General features: G+C 35.0%; 2 protein-coding genes across 6 annotated transcripts in view; one reads left to right on the plus strand and one right to left on the minus strand.

The window, feature by feature from the left end:
- LOC149541818 (uncharacterized) overlaps positions 1–24,861 on the minus strand; it is a 61,814-nt gene extending 36,953 nt beyond the window's left edge. The window contains exons 1-4 of one of the 5 annotated variants that reach the window (XM_089796885.1): positions 24,517–24,861; positions 23,609–23,690; positions 21,771–21,810; positions 21,296–21,379 (exon numbers count right to left, since the gene is read on the minus strand). In XM_089796885.1, coding sequence (XP_089653011.1) covers positions 21,296–21,379; positions 21,771–21,810; positions 23,609–23,662 — 178 coding nt within the window. In that variant the 5' untranslated portion in view covers positions 23,663–23,690; positions 24,517–24,861. The other 4 variants (XM_089796888.1, XM_089796889.1, XM_089796886.1 and 1 more) reach the window with 4 other exon arrangements.
- Positions 5,138–14,403, plus strand: LOC149541820 (uncharacterized). The gene is made up of 8 exons (XM_089796500.1): positions 5,138–5,232; positions 8,552–8,627; positions 8,751–8,804; positions 9,031–9,111; positions 10,252–10,490; positions 11,424–13,339; positions 13,493–13,617; positions 13,809–14,403. Exons 1-8 carry the CDS (start codon positions 5,138–5,140, stop codon positions 14,133–14,135), a joined length of 2,913 nt encoding a protein of 970 aa, XP_089652626.1. The 3' UTR covers positions 14,136–14,403.
- Positions 24,862–25,700: the final 839 nt, after the last annotated feature.

Consider the following 25,700-nt stretch of genomic DNA (forward strand, 5'->3'; position numbering starts at 1 on the left):
CTTGTCACCATGATAACTTCTAGTTCTCATAGGTCCACATAAGTCAATATGCACCGAATCTAAAACATTCTCAAATGAAAGGGACTTGCTATAGAAATTAAAACTAGTGAACTTACCCATTTGGCATTCCTTGCTCATAACATTGTGCAGTTTCACTAAAGCGGGCAATCCACTAACTGCATTAGTCTTGCTTATTTTTATCAAACTGTCAAAATTCACATGGGAAAACCTCCTATGCCATAACAACTATCTTCAAACTTTATAACCAAGCAACTATTAACTATAGTTATCATATGGAATAAGTTACCTTTTGTTTGTCTCCCAGTAGCAATCAAATCTTCGGAGTTTCCTAGAATCTTGCACAAGCCTCCATTGAGCTCTAGACGATATTCTTTATCATTTAGTTGATCAACATTGGGCAAATTGTGCTTTAGACCTTAAACAAAGTATCCATCATTAGCTTTACTCTTAGCAATCAAAGAAATAGATCCTTCACCTTTCACCAAACATAAAGTATTGTTGCTAAATCTCAAAACACCACCATCAAACTCTTCAAGCTTGATGAACTTGCTTCCATCTCAAGTCATGTGATAAGAGAAACCACTATCAATAACCCAATCATGATTGTGATCCATATGCGAAACTAGAGCTTTCCCATAAACGATATCCTTTATCATTTAGTTGATCAACACTGGGAAAATTGTGCTTTAGACCTTCAACAAAGTGTCCATCATCACCTTAACTCTTATCATTCAAAGAAATTGATCCTTTACCTTTCACAAAACTTAGAGTATTGTTGCTAAATCTCAAAACACCACCATCAAACTCTTCAAGCTTGATGAACTTGCTTCCATATCAAGTCATGTGATAAGAGCAACCACTATCAATAACCCAATCATGATTGTGATCCATATGCGAAACTAGAACTTTCTCACCATTTGTTATTTCTTCTTTCATTGCAACATATAGAACTTCCTCTCCATCATTATCATCAAATTAATCATCAGTCACTCCATCAATGACAACATAGCATTGTTTCTTTCCTTTGTCCTTGAATCTTCTCTTTTTCTCTTTGTTCTACATTAGGACATCTTGCAGTAATATGACTGATCTTGTTACATGAGAAACATTTCAATGGTAATTTGCCCTTAAGTTTATAGGTAGCTCTAGGTAATTTCTTTGCAAGTTAAGCTTCAAATTCATCTTGTTTTCTTTCCTCATCAAAGAATGAATCAAACTCACTATGACTAGCAATTTCTTTATCTTTATTTCCAAGAGTACATGATAAGGAGGCTTTGAAAGTAGCTTCAACCTTAGGAATACTATTGTCATTGTCGTTCATCTCAAATGCAATAATTTTACCAATTAGTCCATCAATGGAAACTTTCTCAAAAGTTCTTAATTCATGAATTGCAAAAACTTTGATAGAATAAACATGTTGTAAGGCTCTCAAAATTTTACTCACCACAACTTCATCTTCCATAGTTCCATTGGCATTTCTAATTGCAGAAACCAATTTTCTCTGCTTATGACCATATTGAGCAGCATTCTCACCTTTTACCATCTTTATGACATCATACTTTCAAGCTTTCGACCCTCGCTTTTTTAACATGAACATCTCCACCTAGACTAAGTAGAGTTGAATTCATACATCATGTGCATTATCCAGCCCATGAATATCAACAAAATCAGCATTTGACAAGGTACTTACAATTGCATTCAAGGTCTATATGTGTTCCGTCTCCGCCTTCAATTGATCAGCATTGAGTGTCCCATTAGGTCTTGTATACCTACTCTCCACATGTGTCCAATTTGTGACCCCATTCCTCTTAGGTAGAGTTCCATCCTATCACACCAAACATAGAAGTTCTTGGAAAACTTTGGACCTTCCTTGTTAATCATGTTGATCTTTTCCTCAAGTTGTTAGGATTTCCAGCAAGAGGACCAAAGCTCTAATATCAATTGTTAATATACTTAAGGTCCTAGATTACTAAGAGGGGGGCGGAGGGCAGAGGGAGGGAAGGGGTGTGAATCAGTAATCAATCAATTTCAATCTTTAACCAATATCAAATCTAACTCTTATTCATTCATTCCATGTTAACTTGTGAAACTATCAATAAGACAACTAATAAAAACATCCACACAATAACACCAATATTTTTATTGTGAAAACCCTTTGTAGAGAGAAAAATCACGACAGGAATTAATACCCACAAATCTTTGCACTCTTTTGAAATGTACCTTGTTAAAGGCTTGGATCTCTTAGGAGCTTACAATAAAGTCTAGTTAGGAGCAAACCGTATTAGGAGTCACCTAGTTGGGGGATCTGTCTAGCCTTGTTAAGACCTTTACCCTGTTAGGAGTAAACTTGTTGAAGGATTTTCTAACTCAAACTAAAAGCCACCCTATTAAAGGAATTAACTTCAAATATGTTAAGATCTTGCTCACCCTATTAATAGTGACCTTGTTGGAGGATTTGAACTTGAGAATCTATTAGGATTCAACAAGAAGAGGGATATTTGCACACCCCTTCTCGATCTCAATCTCTTGCAAAAACAGCATTTTGTCATAGAAATAGACATCTCAATATTAGGGGAATCCACCATGAAACAGATTGTATCTTTATACTTTAACACTATGGCTGATGGAATTCTCTAGCACTAGAGAGTGTTGTGTCATCCTCATCATCATCCATATCAAGTAAAGTGGCTCTAGAAAGATGAATGGTCATATCCAAGTCAGCAGACTCGAGTCCTACATCCCAAAGCTTCTTTCCCCCTTCTTGTATTTTGGATCCTTATGTGCCAGGAGGCACAAGTTGTGAACAAACAAGTCTTCTACTTTTTTTAAACCCAATTGTTTATGCTTCACTGAGTGGATAAAGGATTATGTACTATGTTGACATTAATGATGCAAATTGGCTTGAAGAGTTGTCACAACATATGTCAGAGGAGCTTGCAACCTAGAGAGAAAACCAACAAAATTAAAAATTAAAAATACAAGATAAATTCAAGAGTGTTAAGTGTTAAATGTCAAGCTACCGATTTGGGTTTGGGACAGGTTTGGGTAAGAGAATTCAGTTTGTGGATTCATGTAAGTTTTATTTTCCATTATCATTTGTATGGGTAAGAGTGTGCGTGTATATATATTTATATATGCATTATATATACAAAGAAATAAGAGAACTACACATAATTGTAAAACTAAATCATTCATAGAATGAATCTATGATGCTTGATCATTGATCAATGCCAAATGTCAAAGATAATCATTAAAATTTTATATACTTGACCATTGACGATTCTAAAAAACATTTTTTGTGACTTTGGCCCCACATTTTCTTAGTTTGGCCCGTGGGTCCCCTAAGACGTGCGGATCCTTGTAGGACACCCCCAAGTCTGCATGGGGTCCCCTAGGTCTGTGATGGATTCGGGTAGGGTCCATGTTTCACCTTGCGGATTCTTCTGGATCCACAGATTAGGACTGACCCCAAGGATCAAACACAGACCCATCACGGACAATTTCGCTAATCCGAATACAATTCGTACCCGGATCCGATTCAAGGGTCCAAGGTACAAAACCGATAACATACTTTAAAAGTTTCACAATTAGCCTAAGTTTTCACATAATTTTTCAACCTCTTAAATACGTGTCTATGCAGCACAGTTCCAGGAATCACGGCGATTCATGCGATTCACGCGATTTGGCGATTCGATTCAAGCCAAACGATTTTTTGTGAATCGGTGAATCGAATCAGCGATAAAGGGTTTATGAAATAAGTTACTCACTAAATTTCAAGGGTTTTTTAAATTTTCCGATTCATGGCCGATTTGATTCCGATTCATGGCCGATTCACGATTTGATTCGGCCTTGCCGATTCCGATCCGATTCCGATTCTTGTTACTTTGCTATGCAGTAATATGTCTTACACAAGCAAACATGACCAGCAATGAGGAAAGACATTCTGCTAAACTCTAGTACCTTCCTAAATTTAGAATCAGGTACAGGTTAATGTCTGAAATTTTTACAATTATTTTAAAAAGGTATAAGTGTCATCCTCATGGATTCTTACCACATATTTTAGCAAACTAGTACTCCCTCAATTTTAGCATATTCAGCAAATAATCTTGCCCTCCTGCCTAGCTTGACCATAAGTATTGCAATCAATATAGGTACCCTAGATTAGTAATCTGCAATAGTATTATGTATTCCCTTCTTGTATTGACCTCCTACATTAAAAATTATAGTTTTCTTACACACATTGATTCTTGTTTGATCAATCCTTTTTGGTAGAATGAGTACTTCAAATTTTCATATGTGCTCCACAATGCAATGATTAAGTGTCAGTGAAGTGAATATAGCTTGCATTTCTAGTATCCATGAGGGCCAACATTTTTTTGTCATAGACAAAGAGCTGACTGCTTTCCATTCCACTCTCTACTTTCATGCACAAGGGACCATTGAATTTGCATTAGCACAACTTCCATGTCCCAGCCTCTAGTGGAATGTTAAGTATCGCATTCCACTCCAAAGGGAAGTAAAAAGCTATATTTTGTGAGAATACCTAACCCAGAAATATGTCTCACGCTAGAGGTTTAGGGGCACGTCATTTTTTGCCATTGCTATAGACTTTACTTATTTTAGAATATTTCTTGCCTCCCTCTTCTCCTTGAAAATTTAAAATAATAAAAATGTTTACGAAGCTCAAATAAATGTTACTAGTTTGGGGCAATAAGTGCTTGAGACACTGACCCAAATTGACTTGGCTGCTTGAGTTTAGCACACTAAAAACGATACATATGAAACAAAGAGGATGGTGAAAAGCTGCAATTGTTTGTCTTGAGTGACTTGGTTACTCAAGAGAGCAATTGTTTTTAAAAGGGAATAATTTCTTAAATCTTTTCTCAGTCCTAAATAGGTTTTGGTTGTCTAAAGGGGAGGATATTATGTTGACAAGATCTGAACCTTTCTAAAAATGAGGTGAAGCACAAAATAGGGGTAAGCCTATGATTTGTTAGATAGGTTGAGTCCTTACAATAAGTGCTAGATGACCCATTTATTTATCCTTTACTGTCTATAGGTAGGAACCATAGTAACACTGGGACACGTCCCCCCTTTTTTTCCCCACGTCCCGGAGATGGGGACACTCCGAGGACTTGAGGACTCCATTCCCCCATCCCTAGCAGCGCCACCAGATTCTGCTACATCCGCCGAGAATGGGGGGATGCCTTGGTATTGACAATTTGCTGATTCGAATATTTATGTTCAACATTTGATGTTTCAAATCAATGCAATGTTCAAGTATTTACTCTTTTACATCTTTATATCTTATATTGCAATTCATCTTTTCATAACTAGCATTTTAAGTAACACGTGTAAGTATATACAACCACCCCCGTCCCCCCATCATCCCCAAATTAAGGCCCCTTTTCCTCCCATCCCGAAACTTGTCCCCCAGATCCATGGTCCCCCTGTCCCCTAGGGCGGTATAACTATGGAAGGAACTAATGTTTTCACCTTGCATCCATCAATTAATGCATTCTTGATAATTATAAGTGCAGAAACAAGTCTAAAGAAACTACCATTTCACATGTTCAAATCTAGTTTTTGCTACTTTTACTCTATGAGCTGCATAAGCAAGTTTCTTAATCAATGGTGAAGAGTAAAATTAAATTTTCAATTAACATCAACCACTTCAAGGGTGCAACCTCCTATTCAATAACAGAAAAATCATATGTTAAAATTCACACATTTCCTCCAATGATTCTGGGTATAGAACATCCCAAAATTAGGTATGTCTGAATAACCTTGTGGAACCATCTAGGGTTTAGATTTTTTTCAATCTGCAACAAGATTTTAATCAAATCTTCGGTAGCATTTTAACATGCTATTTTTTATTTACCCAACACAGTTGCACAATCAGACAAATTTTTCATGATATATATTTGAATTTTTAAGTTTTTTATGTTTAAAACCCTAGGCAACTTTAATAAAAGTTCTAGAAAACTAGAAGGTTCATGATTCATTTTTTTGGTTTTTCTTGAGCTGAAATTGTTAAAAAAAAGATGTGTCAGTTTTTCTGCTCTTCGGTGTTTGTCATTCGTATGACTGGATTTGTTAACTACTCTTCCAAGCCCACACACCTCAAACAAACCTTACCCCTGCTTGTGTCTCAGCAAAAATATGTACAAGTAGACCCCCACAAACAATGCTTTGAGTAAATTTTTAGACTACAACTTTTAGTCAATGAATTGGTTTCATTTTCTTCTTCTATTACCATACAGTTTAAAGAGTTCGTGCTATCTTTAAATTTGCTAGAAAATATTATGCCTATCGTGACCAATCCATTAATTATATACAGATTTTGTAACTCAAATTTAGATTGGATGAATTAATTTAATTATAATATTTGCAGCTTTAAAATTGTATGGTTAAATTTTTTATTTGATATTTTTATATTTAAATTTGAGATGGTATGAGTGAATTAAATTAATTTTTTATTTCACTATATACAAATTTCAAAACTCGACATTTGTAATTTGGTTTTCGATATAATTATTTTATTTTCTTAATGCAAGGAATAAATTAGTAAAATGGCAACCAATATTGGCTATATTTTCCAACCCACACAACCTGAAGTACAAATGAGCAACAAGTTTGAGGGACGATGGGGCATTTATTTAAAAATGCAGTACTGTAATGTGCAATATACTAGCTCATGCAGCCAAATGAAAGCACATTTCTGTGTCATTATGAATATGAGAATTAAAGTATGTCCAGGAAGGATGGTAAAGGTTTGCCCCAGTGCCACCATATAGAGATGCAAAAACTAATGATGAGAAACTTGAGATGAGGTCCAGCTCATCCAAGTTCATGTGGAATTCCCCCAAGGTCTTCGAACCTGTGTCCCTAAGGCCGCAACAGCATCCACTAGAGTGAAACATTAACAAATAGTACTTAACACAAGGCTGTCCAGCTGGAATATCAGTCCCTTTGTTATCCCTGTAAAGCTTGTCATAACACCTAAACATTTTGTAATGCAACAATTTTTTACTATTTAAGCTCATAGTTTTTATGACCTGTACGTAAATGAAATCAAGAGTACAGTCGGAATGTGACAGAATAATTAAATTTTCCATGTCCTTAAAACCCCAAAATGCTAGTCTTCTTTGGAAGGCCCCACTTATTTCAAATTTTCCTATTCAAGGAATTATTAACACTTGTCTCTTATGCGTTAAACGGCATGGTACTCTCTCAATTTCAAAATCCTTCATAGCTTTCAGTGACAAAAAGTTTAATTTAATACTCTTCCTTTTTAAGATTTTGCAATTATGTTTGAAATGCCCTCCCTGTATGGCAAACATACTTCAAGATGACGCCCAGTACCCACAAACATGTGATTGCAATTTGGCATTTTCTGGAAAACAAGGCCTACAGACTGTAATGCTTTTAGCATTAAACAGGAAACACAGAACATGAAATCGAGGGAAAGGCTTTCCAAATAGCCCCCCACCCACCATAATAAAAAACATTCCCTCAAAGGTAGAGGTGCCAACATGGGCCCACTCCAAGAATGTTATGGGTATTGCACCTCACTCCAAACAACCTTCTACAATCCTGCTAATTTTTTCTCAATAATATTTTTGTTCTCAAGAGACTTAATACCTTTTTACTATTCATGTAGTCAAGGCTTTAGCATAACTGACTTAGATTTCCTTATGTTATTTGTAGGTTCAGTTTATTGCATCTACAATATTCTTAATACAGACCATAACTGATAAGGAACTGTCTGCATAACCAATGGTAGCATATGGCATACCAATTGCACTGATCACTGCCTCAGAAGATAAGCTTTTGCCTAGTTGCTTTATGCCTAACTAGCTAACATATTCCTGTAAAACAATTTATCTTACAAAACTGATTTACGCGTGCAAATGCGATTTATTTTGCATATGTGGTTCTTCTACTACCATTGTATAGAGATAGTGATGCTTGACAAAAGTGTACATCCTTTAGGGATCAAGAAAGTTTTGGAGTGCCTCTTCTATCTTCAAGCGTTTATAGGTATGATAGCAGCTATACATTAATTTCCATTTGTTAAATGTAAACACACTCACGCACATGTATATATTATATATTTAAAAATTAAACCTTACTTATCCTGCACAATTGATAGCATAGCATTCAAAAATTTGTATGAATATTATATGAATAGAATTTAATTGTGATCTATTCACTTTGAACACAAACACGCACCCTTTCTGGAACAAATTTGCCTAGTGATGCAGGATTGGTTCCAAATCAATTTTGGGTCTTCCTTTCATGGTTATGATTTTGGTATCTTGCAGAGGATTCTATCTTCTTGGTCATGAACAGCTGGTGGTCGAATCCTTTACCTTGTCTTATTTTAGCAGCAGTTTTGAGGGATTTTATTGCTATTCTGTGGCAGCATCTTATTTCTTTGTTTGGCTGATTCAAATCTCCAGGTATGGTCAATGGCTTCTGTCAGTATTGAGTGCATTATTTTAAACTAGTTCTATATTTGGCCCAGGCAACTGCTGTCAGACCTGGTGGCAGTACCTGTTATTTTTGGATCATTTTTAAAATGGCATGGGAGTGGTATTCGTGTGTGAACTAACATCAAACTTGGCAGCAGCCATAATTCTTTGTGATCATTTTTAAAGCAACAAGGGAGTATTACTTTTTGTTAAGAGGTAAAGTTGAAATAATTTTTGCAACTTGATAAACAGATAACCAGGAACCTTTGGGAGGAGTATGACATGCTGAGAAACCGGTCAAGGAAGGTGCTTCAATTATGTTTTCTGATTGTGTAAAGGGCAGAGGTAGATTCTTCTGGTGTTCATGTTGTTGAATCATAGAGAGGTAGATACTTGAAACAAGAAAATTATACTATCAAACATTTGAATCTACATGTTTTTAGTTTCGCTTGTTGAAAGGATGTTAAGACAGTAAATTTCTGCGTGTTTTTTCAGAATATTTAAAAAAAGTGCAGTTGCTCTTATAATATAGTCATTTGAGTTTGGATCTGGCTTCCTGAATTGGCTACCCACTTCAGGTACCCAACTGTGGCCTGCAAGACCACCTGATCTGGTATCTTCTTTATTTGCTTCAGTACATAGTAACATACAATACATTTACATTTTGAGACTGTTGCATATAAAAATTATTGGCGATTCAGGCAAAACATCAGCATCTACCAATTAAAGATATGTGTAGCCTTCAAATGGCACTTTAGTGTTGCTGGGAATCTAATTTTCTTATGTTAGTGGGGTATCACTTTTGTCCTACACATTATTTAAGCTTTCCTAAGTTTAGGAGAGGTTAATTTGAGGGCACGTAGAAAAAATACTTCAGCTGCATGTGTCACTCTCTCTCATACATGGGTAGTTGAGTTACACACCCTCTTTTGGTAAGTTGTGCCACATAACCACTTTTTTGTTCTTGCTTGGTAGGTTATGTAGTAGTTGGGTTTCTCACCCCTCTTGCCTCAATGTGCCACCATGTATAACTCCTATTTTATCTTCATCTAAGGAGACCATGTCACATCTTTTGGAATTTATAGAGTAGGTAGAACCGTAAAACCTCCGACCTTTAATAGAAAGTAGTAGTTAATGCACCTCTATCATGAGCCATAATTTATATATATATATATATGATACACATCTATGGAATATGAATATGTAATTGATTCCTTTTTTAATTATGTAGTCAATTATATAAATCAAATTTACATATGAGTAAATATATTGTTAATAACAAATATATATACAAGATGAATATTTATTCATAACAAATAATAATTATAAATGAATAATTAAGTACCAAGTCTCTAAATTATAATTATGATTCATCCCTTCTATAATCACCATCCATGCATCCTTATCTCAATCTAATTACAGATTAAGTTTGTACTCAACTATTGCTGCCAATTGACGTTAACATCAACACTAATTCTATCTGCCATATTAATATTCTATTTGCCATCATTGACTCGTCAATAGGTCCTCTAACAAGCAGCTTACTGGTTGATAAGTGGGCTCTATCGATGGCAATACTCAAAGTAATATTACAATGACAGAGATATGTCTATTTCATTGGTAACGCTTCTTGTCATTACACTGACACAAATATCAAAGCAATATTAAACAAAGTCGACATTATTTGTGGCTAAGGAGCATGCCGTGGTTAGAGTATTGAAGCATGTTGATGGTGATTGAAATTGCATTGCAGCTGGAGGTTGCCGCTACGAAGTGGATTACAATCACTGTAACCCGGGTGCGCGCACCCGAGTCAAAAGCCCTGCGCACCCGGTGCGCGTGCGTCACGCACCCAAGCATCCCCGCCCGCGGCTTTTTCGCTGCCACACCCCCACCGCACCGGTCGAGCACCGGGTGCTTGGGTGCTTCCGGGTGCGAGGGTGTGCGGGTGCGCCACAGGTGCTCGCGGGGTGCTTCCCGGGTGCACACGGGGTGCGTTGAGAAGAGGCCCAATTTTTTAAAAAAAACAATACTTTTTGCTTCTTCTTTTTTGTTTTTGTTTTTGAAGTATGCTAACCCTAATTTGGTGTGGGTCCCATGTAGTCTATTTGAAAGCTTAATAAGACCAATAGATCTCTTATTCATTTCATCATTTCATTTCACCATTTTGGAGCAGCAAGGAGCTAAGTGAGAAAGAGTGTTTGGAGGAGCTTGTGAGAGATTAGTGGGTGGTTTTGCAAGGGATTGCAAAATCAAGAAGAGCAAGAGGAGCAAGAAAGTTTGATTTGGCAAGTGTCTCCTCAAGTTCGAGCCTTCAAGGTAGGGTTTTTTTAATTTTACTTTGTTTTTTTGGTTTTAAAAATCAATTTTTAATTTTTAAATTTAGTATTTAGTATTTAGTTTTACTAAGTTACTTTCAAGTTTCAAGTTTCATTCTTGAATCTTGTTGATAGTTGAATCTTCTTAGTTCTATGATTTTTTATTTTATTATTTATATTAATTTTTAGTACTAAATACATTTCAGCATATGCCATATTGCCATATTTTTATTTTAAGAACAATGAAAAAATTTAAAAACTAAAAATTAATATAAATAATAAAATAAAAAATCATAGAACTAAGAAGATTCAACTATCAACAAGATTCAAGAATAAAAAATAAAACTTGAAACTTGAGAGTAACTTACTAACTTAGTAAAACGTTTCAGCATATGCCATATTGCCATATTTTTATTTAATATTTTCTTTTAGTATTTTACTATTTGGTTTCATTTTTTAATACTTTAAATTTTTAAATCGTAAATGCTAAAATTATAAAGTAAAGTTTCAAGTTTTAAATTATTTTTACTTGGGCTGAAATGTATCATGATCATTTTTATAATTTTACTTTCATTTTGTGAAATGCAGTTTTATAAATGGCTTCTAGATCCAGCCAAAGTGCAAAAGACATGGAAATTAATGAGCCAAGTGCATCTGATTATGAGCCTGAACTTGAGCCTGAAGAAAGTGATCATGGGGCTGATGTAGGTGGTCAATCTGAGCCTGCGGAAGAGCCTCTTTATGTTGCACCAGGGGTGCCTTCTACTGATTGCCCTTCAGAGATTTTGAGGAAGTATGCTAGGGGTCCTTATGACCCAAAGTCCCCTCTTAAACAGTTTGCTACAAAAATTACACGCCCTACACCTTCAAGGGGTGGCACACGCAAATGGAAGTGCAATATATGTGGAGCAGAATGGTTTGGCAACATTACAAGAGTTAATTCACACCTTCTTTTTTGGAGTGGCTATGGTGTGAACCCATGCATGTTCTTATCAAATCCTGAGAATGTCAGATACAGAATTGAAGTAAATAAACTATGGGGCATTCCTGATGATAGTGTTGTTCCAGTGCCTAGATCTTTGTCTGCTAGGCAACAGGTACAGCATATACAGCAGTTACAGGGACAGCGAGATACATCTACTCATATCTTGTATCAGAGAGCAGGGACTATGTCACCTACACCATCATTCTCCTCACCTACACACAGTTCAGCTAGGGACAGCAATAGGGGGAAACGAAAAGCAACTTCAAGTGGTACTGATAGTAACCCCATTGCTCATTTATTTAACATGCATGCAAGGGACCGGTTAGATGATGTTGTTGGTGATTTCTTCTTTGCCAATGGCATCTCTACACATGTGGCTCGATCTCCCTATTTTGTGAGGATGATTATCATGGCAGTGAATGAGGGAGAGCCATCATATGTGCCACCAGGTGACCACAAGCTGAGGACTACAGTGTTGGATAGAGCCTATGACAAGGTTGGGATCTTGATGGAGCAAATGAAAGCATGTTGGATGGACTCAGGTTGCAGCATTATCATGGATGGGTGGACGGACATTAGTCATTGTCCACTCATCAACATTATGGTTACATGCACGGAGGGCCCATATTTTTTGAAGGCAGTTGATTGTTCAGGGCATCGTAAAGATGCTGATTTTCAGTTTCATGTGCTTAGGGAAGCCATTGAGGAGGTTGGACCACAAAATGTGGTCCAAGTTGTGACAGATGCAGCACATGTGTGCAAAGCTGCAGGGAGGCTTGTTGAGGCAGCTTATAGGCATATTTGGTGGACTCCATGTTGTGTGCATGCCATTAACAATGCACTCAAAGACATGGGGAAAATAGAGTGGATTAGAAAGGTGGTTAATGATGGGAGAGAGGTGCAGATGTTTATCTGCAATCACCATACATCACATGCACTTTTCAGGAGCTTCGCAAAGAAGCAATTCCTGAAACCAGTTGAGACCAGGTATGCATCATATTATATTCTCTTGGAGAGAATGATTGAGTTGCAAGAGCCATTGCAACTCATGGTTATGACACAAGAATGGAATCGATGGCCTGAGTCCAGAACAGAGCAGGGGAAGAGGGTAAAGGAGACAGTGAAGAGTGATCAGTTTTGGAGTGATGCAAAATACATAGTCTCCATCATTACTCCAGTGTTTCAGGTGATCAGATATGGAGATGCAGATTCACCTAGCCTTGGAGAGGTTTATGAGTGCATTGATTCCATGCTTGGGCAGATGAGGGTTGTTGTGCGTGAGAGAGACCCCACTCTAGCATTCTATAGGGAGCACATTGAGCCTATCATTCACCGCAGGTGGGAGAAGTTGAACACTCCTTTGCACATGGCTGCCTATGCATTGAACCCGAAGTGGTACATACCTAGGCCTGGTAGAGTCACACCACTTCAGGATGATGAGGTGAAGAATGGGTTCTTTCGATGCATTGCCAAAATGTATGATACTGAAACTGCTAGTGAGATCCGTACCGAGTGGTCCGAATTTGCTAGTCTTTCAGGTAATCCTTAAATCTTGATTCAGTGCTCTAAACTCTTTATAATTATAAGTTCTTTTAATAATTAATTGTAACTTTACTTATAAGTTATAACTTTATTTAAGTTATTTATAATTTTAATATTATGTTGTAAACTTTAAAACTTGTAACTTGTAGGATACTCGGATATTGCAAAGGTGGATCTCAAAACCATGGCACAAAAGAATCCCATTTTGTGGTGGAAATGTCATGGGTCACAAAAGTTAAAGATCACCTCACTAGCCATTCGACTGCTTTCTCAGGTTTGTAATACTAATAACTAATTCCAGCCCTTTACAATCTTAACTTGAAGAGTTTTACCTTGCTGATTTTAATTTATGATTCATTGATTCAATAATTATTAATCATCGATTTACCATTTATCATTTGTTACAAATTGTATGAACATTTGTTTGTAACTTGTAAATTGTAACTTTCAACTTTGTTATCTCAGGTGTCTAGCTCCTCAGCTGCAGAGAGGAATTGGTCCACCTATAGCTTCATTCACTCTGTTAAGAGGAATAGACTTACCTCTAAGAGAGCGGAGAAGCTGGTTGCTGTACATGGTCACTTGCGGCTCAAAGATCGCAAGACACGCGAGTACAAGGAGAGCCCTGCAGCACGATGGGATGTGGAGCCAGAGGATCCAGCTCAGATTGATGAGGATGCCGATGCAGAAGCCAATGTAGGGCTAGTTGGTGTTCCTTTAGAGGATCAGGATCTTACCCAGGAGGAGTCTAGTAGTTCCAGTGATGAGGACTTTGGCATAGGGGATGATTAGAGAACACTTGAGAATCATCCATTCTCATTATTGGCATTTTGTCATTTTGTTGATTATACTCACTTTGATATGACTATGATACATTATTATTATTTCACTGTTTCATGCTATTCAGCTCATTGTCATCATGAGCATCTTTATGATATATGATATTCATAAAATCATATTTGAACAATGAATTTTGAATCTTGCATCTTGAACTAAGTTAATTTGTCAAATGGTCATTAGTAATAGTAATGGTTATGAAATTTCAAGTTTCAAGTTTGAACTTATGGTTTGTGAATCACATTTTAATTTTCTCTATTCATTGTAGTCAACTATATTTGATATGTTAATGTTACATTGTTATATAATATATTGAAGCATCATTTCATAATTAGCATTTTCAATCATATATATTAATAATATTATATATATACTATGCAATCCCCTCCCCCCACTCTCTCTCCTCCCCCCCTCCCTTGAACCCCCCCTCCACTCCCCCGCCGCCACACCCTTGCTGTCCCCAAATTGAGGCTATTTTTTTCCCGCACCCAAAACTCGTCTCGACGTCCCCCCGCACCGCCACACCCCCGCGCTGGGGTAACACTGATTACAATAGTCCATTGCTTTAAATAAGCAGTCCAAGGAAATATTCTAGACTTACATCACGAATAAGGTAGCAATCCATTAATAAACAAAGTTATTGAAATGCCATATGGATGCCATATAGAGACACACCCCTCCACTCTTAAGAATTGGTATAAAGGAAGTTCAACTGCACTTCATATGGATATAGATCAATAGATATATGGATTACAGATCAAACAGAAGGACAGAAAGGAAATATAAAATATTATGGTTATTCTCCAGAAGGGAGATAAGGAAGAATAAGACTGTGACTATGTAAAGTGTTGAATAACATACTATTTAATGCTGTGTTATATATATAATAGTGTAAGATAATAAATGTATAAACATATATATTAATATTATACTAAAAATAATAAATTCAGAATTATATATATGTTTTATACATATAGCAATGATACATGAGATATTAGTGTGTGTGTGTGTGTGTGTATATATATCTATATTCAGATGTGTTAGGACTTGAAGAAGGGACAATAACGTTTCCAAGGAGGGACTTGTCTAAATGCAAGCAATGGCTAACAGTCCTAAGATGGGGTAAGGGTCAGTGTAAGGGAAGCCTTGAAGGCAAGTCCCAAAATAGGATATGGGCTTGGACTTGTAAACTTTGAGGGAGCCCACTGAAATTGATCTCTAGGCACCTTGGTTATACACCTAATCCTTCAGCATGTTGAAATAGTAATAAGGTCAATACAGATGTCAATAAATACATATAAATAACTTAGTTGGACTAAATGAATGAATAATCCTTTTTACCTGACTGAGTTATTGTATCTTTACCTATTTGGCTCGAACATAAATACTAGATTTAGGTTTGTTGGTAAACAGATTCATCACTGCAAATGCTTCTTTCAAAAATGACCTTGTTCGCCCAAGGAGCAGTGCTAACCACACCAATGGTTGGATAGATTGAAGCCTGGTCACTATCAAGTTGCAACCTTTCTATACGTCTGAGAGGGGCAGCTCCTTCATATGAATGGGGTATTTGGTATTTTTTCATACTTTTCACTCGAAAATACATAAAGGAAACAAGACCAAACTAAAGAAAATAGATAACTTAAACCTCAATAGTAGTAGACATATGAATACTAGTTGAGATTCACAAATGGTAATGATTTACAAAAGGGTTTTTCAGTGCATTGATGCAATTATGAAAAAATAAGAATAACTAACCTTGACATACGACAAGATAAGCTATTCTATTACATCCTTATCAAGATACCAGGAAACGAGTGCATTTTGCCAAACAACTTACATAAGTGAGAGACTGTTGAACTCCATCAATACATAAAGAGATCACCACTTTTGCATACAAAAAATCAGTAATAACAACTCATGAATACAGCTGAGACATACAACTAAATGCATTATTGATTCTTTTTAAAAATATACAAGTTCAAATACTCCTTTGTACATAATGAAAAGCCAAAAATCTGCCTTGAAATTTCTCCATAATATCCCCTTTGCGAAAAAGTCTCCACCTTTTTACATTAGAAATGGCCTTGTATATATACGCTCTTCTTGATAACCATCTTTTAACCACTCATCATAACTACCTAACCTCTTTCCTAAATACTTATGATAACTACCAAGGGGAGTTACATTAGATAACTACTTGAGGTAACTACTTAACCAACCACTTATGATAACTGTTAAAACATGTAGCTTCGGTTAAGACAATATCTCTGATCATATGAGAATATATTCATGTGTGTGTGTGTGTATGATTTGAATATTGATATGTATATATGCACGAATATAATCTGCATTATTCATGATGATCACTATATATAGAACCAACTGTGCATATTTTGTTTATATCTGAGATTGATCTTAGTAAATGATTGCATTCCATTATGATCATTATTGATTTGCATCGGGCTTTCTTAAGTCATTGAAACAATTAATTTTGTTATAACTAAAACATTGGGTGTGATCAAAAACCACCGATCGAGTATATCGGTGAATGGTCATGTCTCCATTTGGAGACATGCCCATTCACCCATATACCCGACCACCCTTGTATATATGTTGTTACCGCCCGATATTGCAAGCATCGAAATCAATTAATGTGAGCAGATCAGAGGTAATACAAATATCGAAGGTTTAAGAAACCTTTATCAATATCTTTGCATTATTATTATACATATTGTGGAGCATATCAGGTCCTTCATTAGCAGAGATTGAACCTGAAATAAAAACCATACAGTTATCAGTATTGTCATAGAAATCTGTATAAACTTTACAATAACCACCTAGGATAGTCACTTAAGAAACTAGTCAAGATAACTACTTAAGTGACTACGTAGAATAACTATCATTTTAAATGAAAGTTAGGATTTGCGTAACTTTAACAAAACTTAACCCTAATAGATAACTTTGCTTTATAATGAGTGACATAAATCACTTTTACAAAGGCCTATTTGAATCTTGTGGCATTAGAATAAGACCAAAAAAAAAGTAATCTCCGTATCCTTTTCTTGATCCATGAGCTATTTGTTCCCCAACATCATAACTTTCAAGAACCTATTATTCAACTACATTTGTACCTTATTAAATGTCCCTTTCTTCCCATGAACCAATAATCTTCTCAATGATTTACAAAATTTTATCCCATCCATCTTTATCATCTTTATGTGTTCTTTGCAAGCACAACATTATCCATGCATGTCGACCAAGGTATTCACAATATCAATAATATTTGAGAAAGCTCCCTTCGCAAAAGATCATATCTATAACATGTTCCTTCATTCCCATTTTGATGTGAGTACGTAGGATGCTAGTAGAGATTGTTAACCTTCACATTATCAGTAATCTTATTTTTGCAAAACAACTTCCCATAAACATTGCTGGCCCAAATGCTATCTCAAAGATATGATTCAAAGAGTTCTAAATAGCCACCATGACATGAAGGTTTGGAAAGAACTTTCTTCTAATTCTTTTATGCGCAGCCTATGGTATCATTCAATTTCACTCCATGTGATGATGTCATCTTTTTTAAGGCACACTTGCAAACAATCCTTGTGCTTCTAAACAATTTTGTGAACTACTATAAGATTGTAGTTTATATGGTTCCACATTTAGCAAACCAATCTACTAAATGTCTTTGCAATCACAATATATCACAGCTCCTATTTTTGGTGCTTTGGAGGATAAAGTGACAGCTACAATAACTACCACTTTTTGCTTATAATAACGACATTTTGGCTTGTCGACTTTATAAATTTTATAGCTTGGGTCACTTGCCGATTAAGTCCCTACCATTGAAGGATTTAATACTCTTTTATTTTGGCTTGTTGAACAACACACGTAATTTGCCCCAATGACTGATATTTATTATGAAGAGCTCTTCAATCTTTCACATCTCTATATCATTGGATATTTGCATTGCCTAGTGATTATAGTCAAACAGTTCATGTGCCTTCTATGATTTTTGATGGATTCTCATATGCTATACCAAAACTTCAAGTATTGATGCAGTTGATGTTGCCATGTTTGAGACATCCCCACCTTACAGTGCATGTCTCTAAGAGAAATTCCAGTGATACTTAACAACAATCTTACCATCCAAATTCATGCTTGGATGGATATTCATATACTCTTTCAAAGGTCTTATTGCAAATATGCAAAAATGACAGAAAAGTTTGTAGAATACAGCTTTACACTTGCCATCCAAATTTCATTGAAAGTTTCTAAAGTCTTTTCAACAACAACAAAAAATTGTGTAGATCTGGTGTTCATGGAGTTCCATGAAATGTGTACTATCAAACAATTCAGGTACATTGTCTATGATTCCATTTTTTTCATGCATTTCTTGTGATGGGTCTCTTTGAAGTAGTTTATCGCAAAATATCTATGATTCCACATTTACCATGCATGTCGACCATGGAATTTCCAACTTCAAAATCTGATAAGATTTTCCCATATTTTACATTTGATGACATCTATAACCGATTCAAAACACCAATTTTTCATGTCAAGACGTTGGAAAAGGTGGTTGTATGCAAATTACACTCACAACTTGCATTTGCTTGAAAGTTTTTAAATTTTTTTTACCAAATTTATATTTGTGGATCATGCAATCATCGCATTCAATGAAATCATATTTCTTTGAAGAGTTTTGTCAAAACCTTCAATTGTGATGTCTATAGTGTCATGATTTGCATGCATGTCCATCGTAGTAATTGTTTGATCGTCCTTTATGTTTTATTTAATTCTCATAACCTTTTCTCCTATATTAACACACCATAAATCATTCGAAGTATATATCCACGAGAAGACAATGGTTAGAGGCACTTTGTCCAACTACTCATGTTGCATGTGTTATGCTTTGAAAATAAAACCCTATCTCGTTCTTCTCATAATTGAGATTGATCACACTTTTGGCTGAGAATATGTGCCTCTAATCTGCACTTTCAAGGTGGATAGAGATGATGAGAGGTTGTTTGACACTTTAAATATGTCAACTGAGAGTTTTTGGTAAAAAGAAAACCTCCATTTTTCGAAACTGATTATGCCAAGAATGAACGAAAATTGACATACTCGCGTAAGGGACCTCTTGACAAGTTTTGACCATGTCATTTGAATATTTCCAATGTGCATTGAGACTCAATCACAAGTCCATATATAAGCATGGGATTGTTTTGTTGGTTAGTTATTTAACTATCTCCAAAATATCACTCTTCTCTTCAAACATGTCCCCAACTTTTATACTCTGCTATTTTCCTTGGAAGTATCAAAGATAAAATCAACTTTAAAAACTTCTTCAAACACATGAAACCCTTTTTCTTTCATCTTGGCCTTAGTTGAGCATTGCTTTTGATCGCAATTTTTAATAACTTGGAAATTTATTCAATACCACCAATAAACAATAGAGTTATATTGATTTCAAAAGGAACTTTAAGAACTTTTGAGACCCGCTGATAAAGACACCTCCTTACAATCAGGTTCTTCTACAAAAACAATTGTCTTAGTCATCTTTTCCATATTTACTAAAATATTTATTTAGCAACAGGTTCGACAGTTGTCAATGTTTTTAAAAGTTCTAAACTTAATTTACTCTCCTGACCACATTCTCATTAGTCTCTTTAAGAAAATTATGGATCCAGTCAAGAGAGGAAATGATCAATCCACTTCTTTCAGACAACCGCTTGCGTTTGTCCATCAGTGTTTTCAAAAACTTTCACAACTTTTGGAATGTGTCGATACTGCTTTCACTTGAATTGAATTTTCCATAAAATAACAACTTTTCTGATGTATACAATATATGTTTGCCAACTTTCGAAGAGATATTTGCCTATACTCCTGTCGGGTCATTGGGCTGCTAGCCAATTTTTACAATTTATTGAGTGTCACAAAAGATATCAAATTCCTGCATAGTTATATCGCTGAACCAAACTCCACTTCCTATCACCTTCAATTGTTTTATCATTAATGTTGGTTTTTTTGTCACTTAAGCAAATTACCTAAACAATTAAGCTACAACACCATCATTTTCCATCGATATGGTGAAAAGAAAAGGTGGTACTTTAAATATAGTAAGCAATCTTTTTAAGCACTTAATGAAGACTCGAATGACCACTTGTGAGCTCTTCTCAACTTGCAATTTTCATTTGAATCTACATGTACAGTTTGGATATTGTCAAGACCATGAGCATTCTCTTAAACAAATATTACTAAGCCACATATTAATCATTTGTATGATGAAAATGTTCTAGAAGTGGTTTGTCTATACTTCCACACTTTACGATTGAAACATATGGTCACTTTTAGGCATGATCAAGATAGGGCATCAGTAATTTGTAAATCTGACACTTTAATTCCACATTATCAACCTATGCTAGCCAATTAGATTTAGGGGCTTGTGATGAACATGCTGGCTTGAGAGGATGAGATAAATGTCAACCAACTCACTATCGGATTCATAATGAAGGCCTTTGACTGAAATCACATAGTAACTAATCTTAGAAGTACCTTTACCAATTGCATAAAACTTGAATTGGCTAGATAATGAATTTGGTGTGAAAGTTAAAATTTTGGCTGTTTTAAAATTGAGGTCAACATGGTTCAGTTGGAAATGACTAAGCCTAAGCCTAAAGGGGAAATTACAACCTCTTGGATGTATATGCACTTATTTTGCTGTAAGCACTGGCTTCTACCTTCTCAAATTCACTGATAGCTCACTGAGAGTATCAAGTGTATTCTCTAATTTATCTTGCTATCTCTGTTTTATCGCACTTCAATTTTTCTTTTTATTGTGTTATTTTAATCTCTGATAATCTGTCAGTGGAGTTGCATGTGATCTACTACCAACATCAAACCCTGGCTCAACTCTCGCTTCTCACAGAATCTAACAAAATATTAGATTAACGAAAAAAAAACTTAGGCTAATCAATAACTTTCACTTTGAGATTTAAACTAAAATGATTTGTCTATAAATACAAGCACAAAATATAATTGTCAGGGGCAACTTCTGACTATGCAAAAGATAGTTATTTACTTCATAGCACTAACATATGGTCAATACATACCATCAACATTGTGTGTAGGTTGATATCCCCACGGTCTGCTTGGACCAGTGTTTGGTGTCGGTGGAAATATCTGTAGGTTTGCTTCTGCGTGCATATCACAAGGCTTACCATCAATCATGAAATATATACTTAAATACTAGCTAGATAATACAAAAGGTTCTCAATCCATGTGAAAAAGTACATAAACAACCTAGAGTTGGTGCATTAGAAAATCAAACAAACTTAAGTGGTAATCAATTGACAAAGCAATTTAGGAGTTGAACAAGAAACTCCATTTTAATTTATTAAGTTATCCTGATTATAATTCTATCATTGGGAATCAAGCTACTGTACATGTTATACCACCAGAAAGATTACTGATTGTTTACATTCTCCTAGGGATACAAGGGAACTTGCCATTGTATTTTGTCTGGAAAAGGAAACTGTATTTTGAATGTGTATTGAAATGGAGATAGACAACATGGATTGCACGTACCTCCAGAATTCAGCAGTTTCGGATCACTGTCTATCACAGCCTACACATGAGCATTTTATAAGAACATTAAATATAATGTGTGGTAAAAGACAGCAGTTATGAAGAGCTACACACTAATCTTTGCAAACAAAATAATGTGATAGACTATAAGAATGTCTCCGATTATATGGCCAATCAGAAATAAAGGAAAAATACAATGCAAAAATTTAACTTAAGTAATAATGAGATGCAATTTAGATATAATATCTACGTCAAAAAGAATCTGGCATGGTTATAGTATTATGTAACTGGTAGTACATCACACTTAGCAAATAGTTTAATAGCAATCTCACAGTTAAAGTGATCAAAACTATATAAAAATGTGCAACTGAAGGCATAAGAACGAAAGTCTATGTCAAGAAGAAACAAGTGTGAACTACATCTAGTTTTGAAGCATAAGAAACAGAACCTATAAGAAGAAGAAGAAGAATAAGAAATTTTGCTGGCTCTACTCTCATGGCATCTATTTTTGTTAATTTTCTGTGGTAGTTGCCCTTGTGTTTCATGGTGAAGGCGCCTAATAAAGGTTTAGGAGGCTATTCCTAACAATGTTTGCCACATCAACCAAAACTAAAACAACCCACTTCCCCAATTAAATGTACGCAAATTAAGTAAAGAATGAAGATCTTGGTATCATATAAAAGTCAACCAATCAATGCTTGGAAAGATCATTTCAAAATCACATGCTGGTACAAACAATATTCTAAACAAGTGGAATGTGATAGCTCCTATACACCAATTCATGTGTGCATATGTTTGTGCAGTTGAACTCATAAACATGTACATGAAATCTTTGAGCACATACCTAGACCAATCTTAGAAAGTTCATTTGAAAAGTGGATACTCCAAAGTCAATTTTTTAAATAATAGTTTTGAAGTCCATCCAGTTGTGCTCGAGTGATTGAGAGGCAAAACCAATTTAAAACAGCAGAACAAGAGCTTTTTGTTGCTAGGCAAATCTCATAGTGTGTGACATTGTATATACATGTATATCAAATCTTCAATTTCTTTGAAACATTCTTGTGATCTATTGCCCTATTTCTTACAACAAATTAATTACATGATGATTTTATACCTTAACTGGTGTAATCATATGTATTGTATTAACAAGTTTTTTATGGGGAAACACTTCTACTACAAAAAGTTGATCACAGGATCAATTCATACACTCTGGTATAATATAAAATTCTCCGCTTTTTTTTTAAAAATTGATTCTTCAAACCCCATTACTTCCAATATGGTCATCATATCATAAATTCATGAATTTTCCAACATATTCATTCATACATATTACAACGATCCAATAGCGGTTAAGAGCATTTGAGGAAATTGTGCCCACCAACTGACATTATAATATTTATGCTTTTAGCCGATGGCCACAAGTCTCTTCATGGCTGAGCCCTAAAGTCAGTTTACCAGCTAAAGATCCTCTCCCAGTTGGTCAAGCCGGATGGAGAGGAATTCTATTTTCTGTTTTATTTCAATTTTCATAAACCAATTCTGATGGAATTTCCATGTTCTCTTTTGATTCAATTTTCATAAACCCAGTCAGATGACAGATTTCAATCCAAAATGAACAGACACAACTCATTCATTAAATCGCACTAACAGAAATTTAGGGAAACAGAATCAAAGTTACGGCAAATTGGATCACCATGAGGAGGCACAACAAACATTTCCAGCATCAAAAATAGCAGCAGCACAATAATTTGATTCTTTAGAAACATATATGATGAACTAAATCGCGCTAGTGAAGAATATTTGCTTAAGATTTTAAGGAAAAGACAAAGGTTACATACAGGTACGGAGCCAGGAAGATGACTCGTTGGGAGACTAGCATATCCGCGGGACATTTTAAGAGGACGATAAGTTAAAATTTATCTGCACCAGCGAAAATTTATTAAAATTTGTACATCAAATTGAACTAATCTGCAGAAATTCCACGGAATACCAAAATATTAGCATTAAATCAAAATAATCTGAACAAATACAACGAATATTTACCAAAACATATGCATTAAAACATATTATCGACAAAAACTCAATGCTTACTTATTAAAACACTCTGCACAATTTCAAGTACTAATTACTTAACATTAAATCGCAATAATCTACACAAATTGAACAGATTATTACTAAAATCTTAGCATTACTTCAAAAAAATATACCAAATTGAAAGGAAAAACTTTCAAAAAGGGAAACAGTGTACAATCAACAAATATTTACTTAACATTAAATCGAAATAATCATCGCAGATTCAAAACGAAATTACTAATAGCTTCGCCTAATATTGAAATACTCGAAATCAACAAATATTTGCCAAAAACTTTGCAGTAACTAGTATATCTTACGAATATCGATGAATACTCACTAAAATTTTATATTGATTTAATCTGCACCGCTTCAATGAAATTCGACTAGAAACCGAATCAAAACAATCGGCGCAAATTCAATGATTATTCAATAAAGTCTGTGAACTCAACCGATAGAACAATATGCACAAATGCAATCAATACTCACTAAAAGTTTTGCATTCAACCGTTTTGCATTAAATCGAAAGAACAATCTGCGCAATTTCAACGTATACTTACCAAACCTGTGCATTAAATTGACAAAATCTGTACAATTTCAAACGAGTATACTCGAAAACCTTAGAAAGCTTGAAATATTATTGGTACAGGATAAATTATAAAAATCTGAACTGTACCTGAAAAAGAGTTAAGCGGCGATCATCCTGTGATTTGCGGAGAGTCGATGTGTCTTCCCGATGAAGTAAGCGAAATTTCTCTAAATTTTGACTATGGGGTTACTTAAAACTTTCGCTTGACAAACGGATTGGTATTCGGTGAATTCAAAAAGGCATTTGCGTCATAAAATTTGGTTTTCGTTCTCTCTCTTTTCCCCGCTTTTTTCTTTTTTTGTTTTTCAAGTTTTTCCTGTAATTCTAATTTCAAAGAATTAAAATAACTGCTTGCCGACGCAAACAAATTCCGAAGCAACGCCTGGCATAAAACCTGGTTTACCTTTAAAAAAACATATCAACGTCGCTTTTAAAGTTTAGGTTTACCTTTAAAAAAACATATCAACGTTGCTTTTAAAGTTTACTTTTATGGGGGTGATAATTATGTATTGGGTCCAATCATGGGGCCACTTTGCTTTTCTTGGGTGTTAATGATCTCATGTGGACTACTAGAGAACTTCATCAGGTATTACATAGCTTTAAAGGGGATAGCTTAGATAATGTAAGGGATACCATAATAATGGGCTTTATTTCGTATTGCATCTTTCCCATCCTATTAAATGTGGTAAATAATCGATGGAAATAGTCAAAATGAATCTGAGGAAGCAAGAAATTTTATTGAGATATTTAGGTCAATCGTATAACTAATTTATCAATAATGTACTTCACATTAAAGTTCAATGTCAATGTGGTGGGTGCTTAATAGAAGTGTCAAAATGAAGCATGGAAAATAAATAAGAATATTAAGATATCTAGGTCAAATGTCCAAGTAAATTATCATTTTTTTTTTTTAAATTTATTTAGAGAGGATCTAATTGGAAGTATGAAAAAGTTCATTATCAAAATGAACGGTAGAAGATTGGTACTTCAAAGGACATGTTGCCTCATAGGACATTTTTTATATTATGAATGTTAAAATCTTCTATTATATTGTATTTTATGTATTTTCAAATTTTTCAGGCACATGGGTGGATTTCCAAACAATAGTAACATCAGGGTCAAATAAGGTTTTCATTTGAGTTCCTTTTACTACCACCAAGATTACTCACCAATTTGCAATTTTTCTTTTAAAACATTGCATTTATTCTTAAATCACTAAACCTTGGAATCGAACTCATTTTTTTAGCTAATCCAATAATATGTTAAACATC

This window comes from Cupressus sempervirens, chromosome 8, assembly GCF_028749045.1.
Source record: "Cupressus sempervirens isolate cs-2001-9-10 chromosome 8, ASM2874904v1, whole genome shotgun sequence".
Taxonomy (NCBI): Eukaryota; Viridiplantae; Streptophyta; class Pinopsida; order Cupressales; family Cupressaceae; genus Cupressus; species Cupressus sempervirens.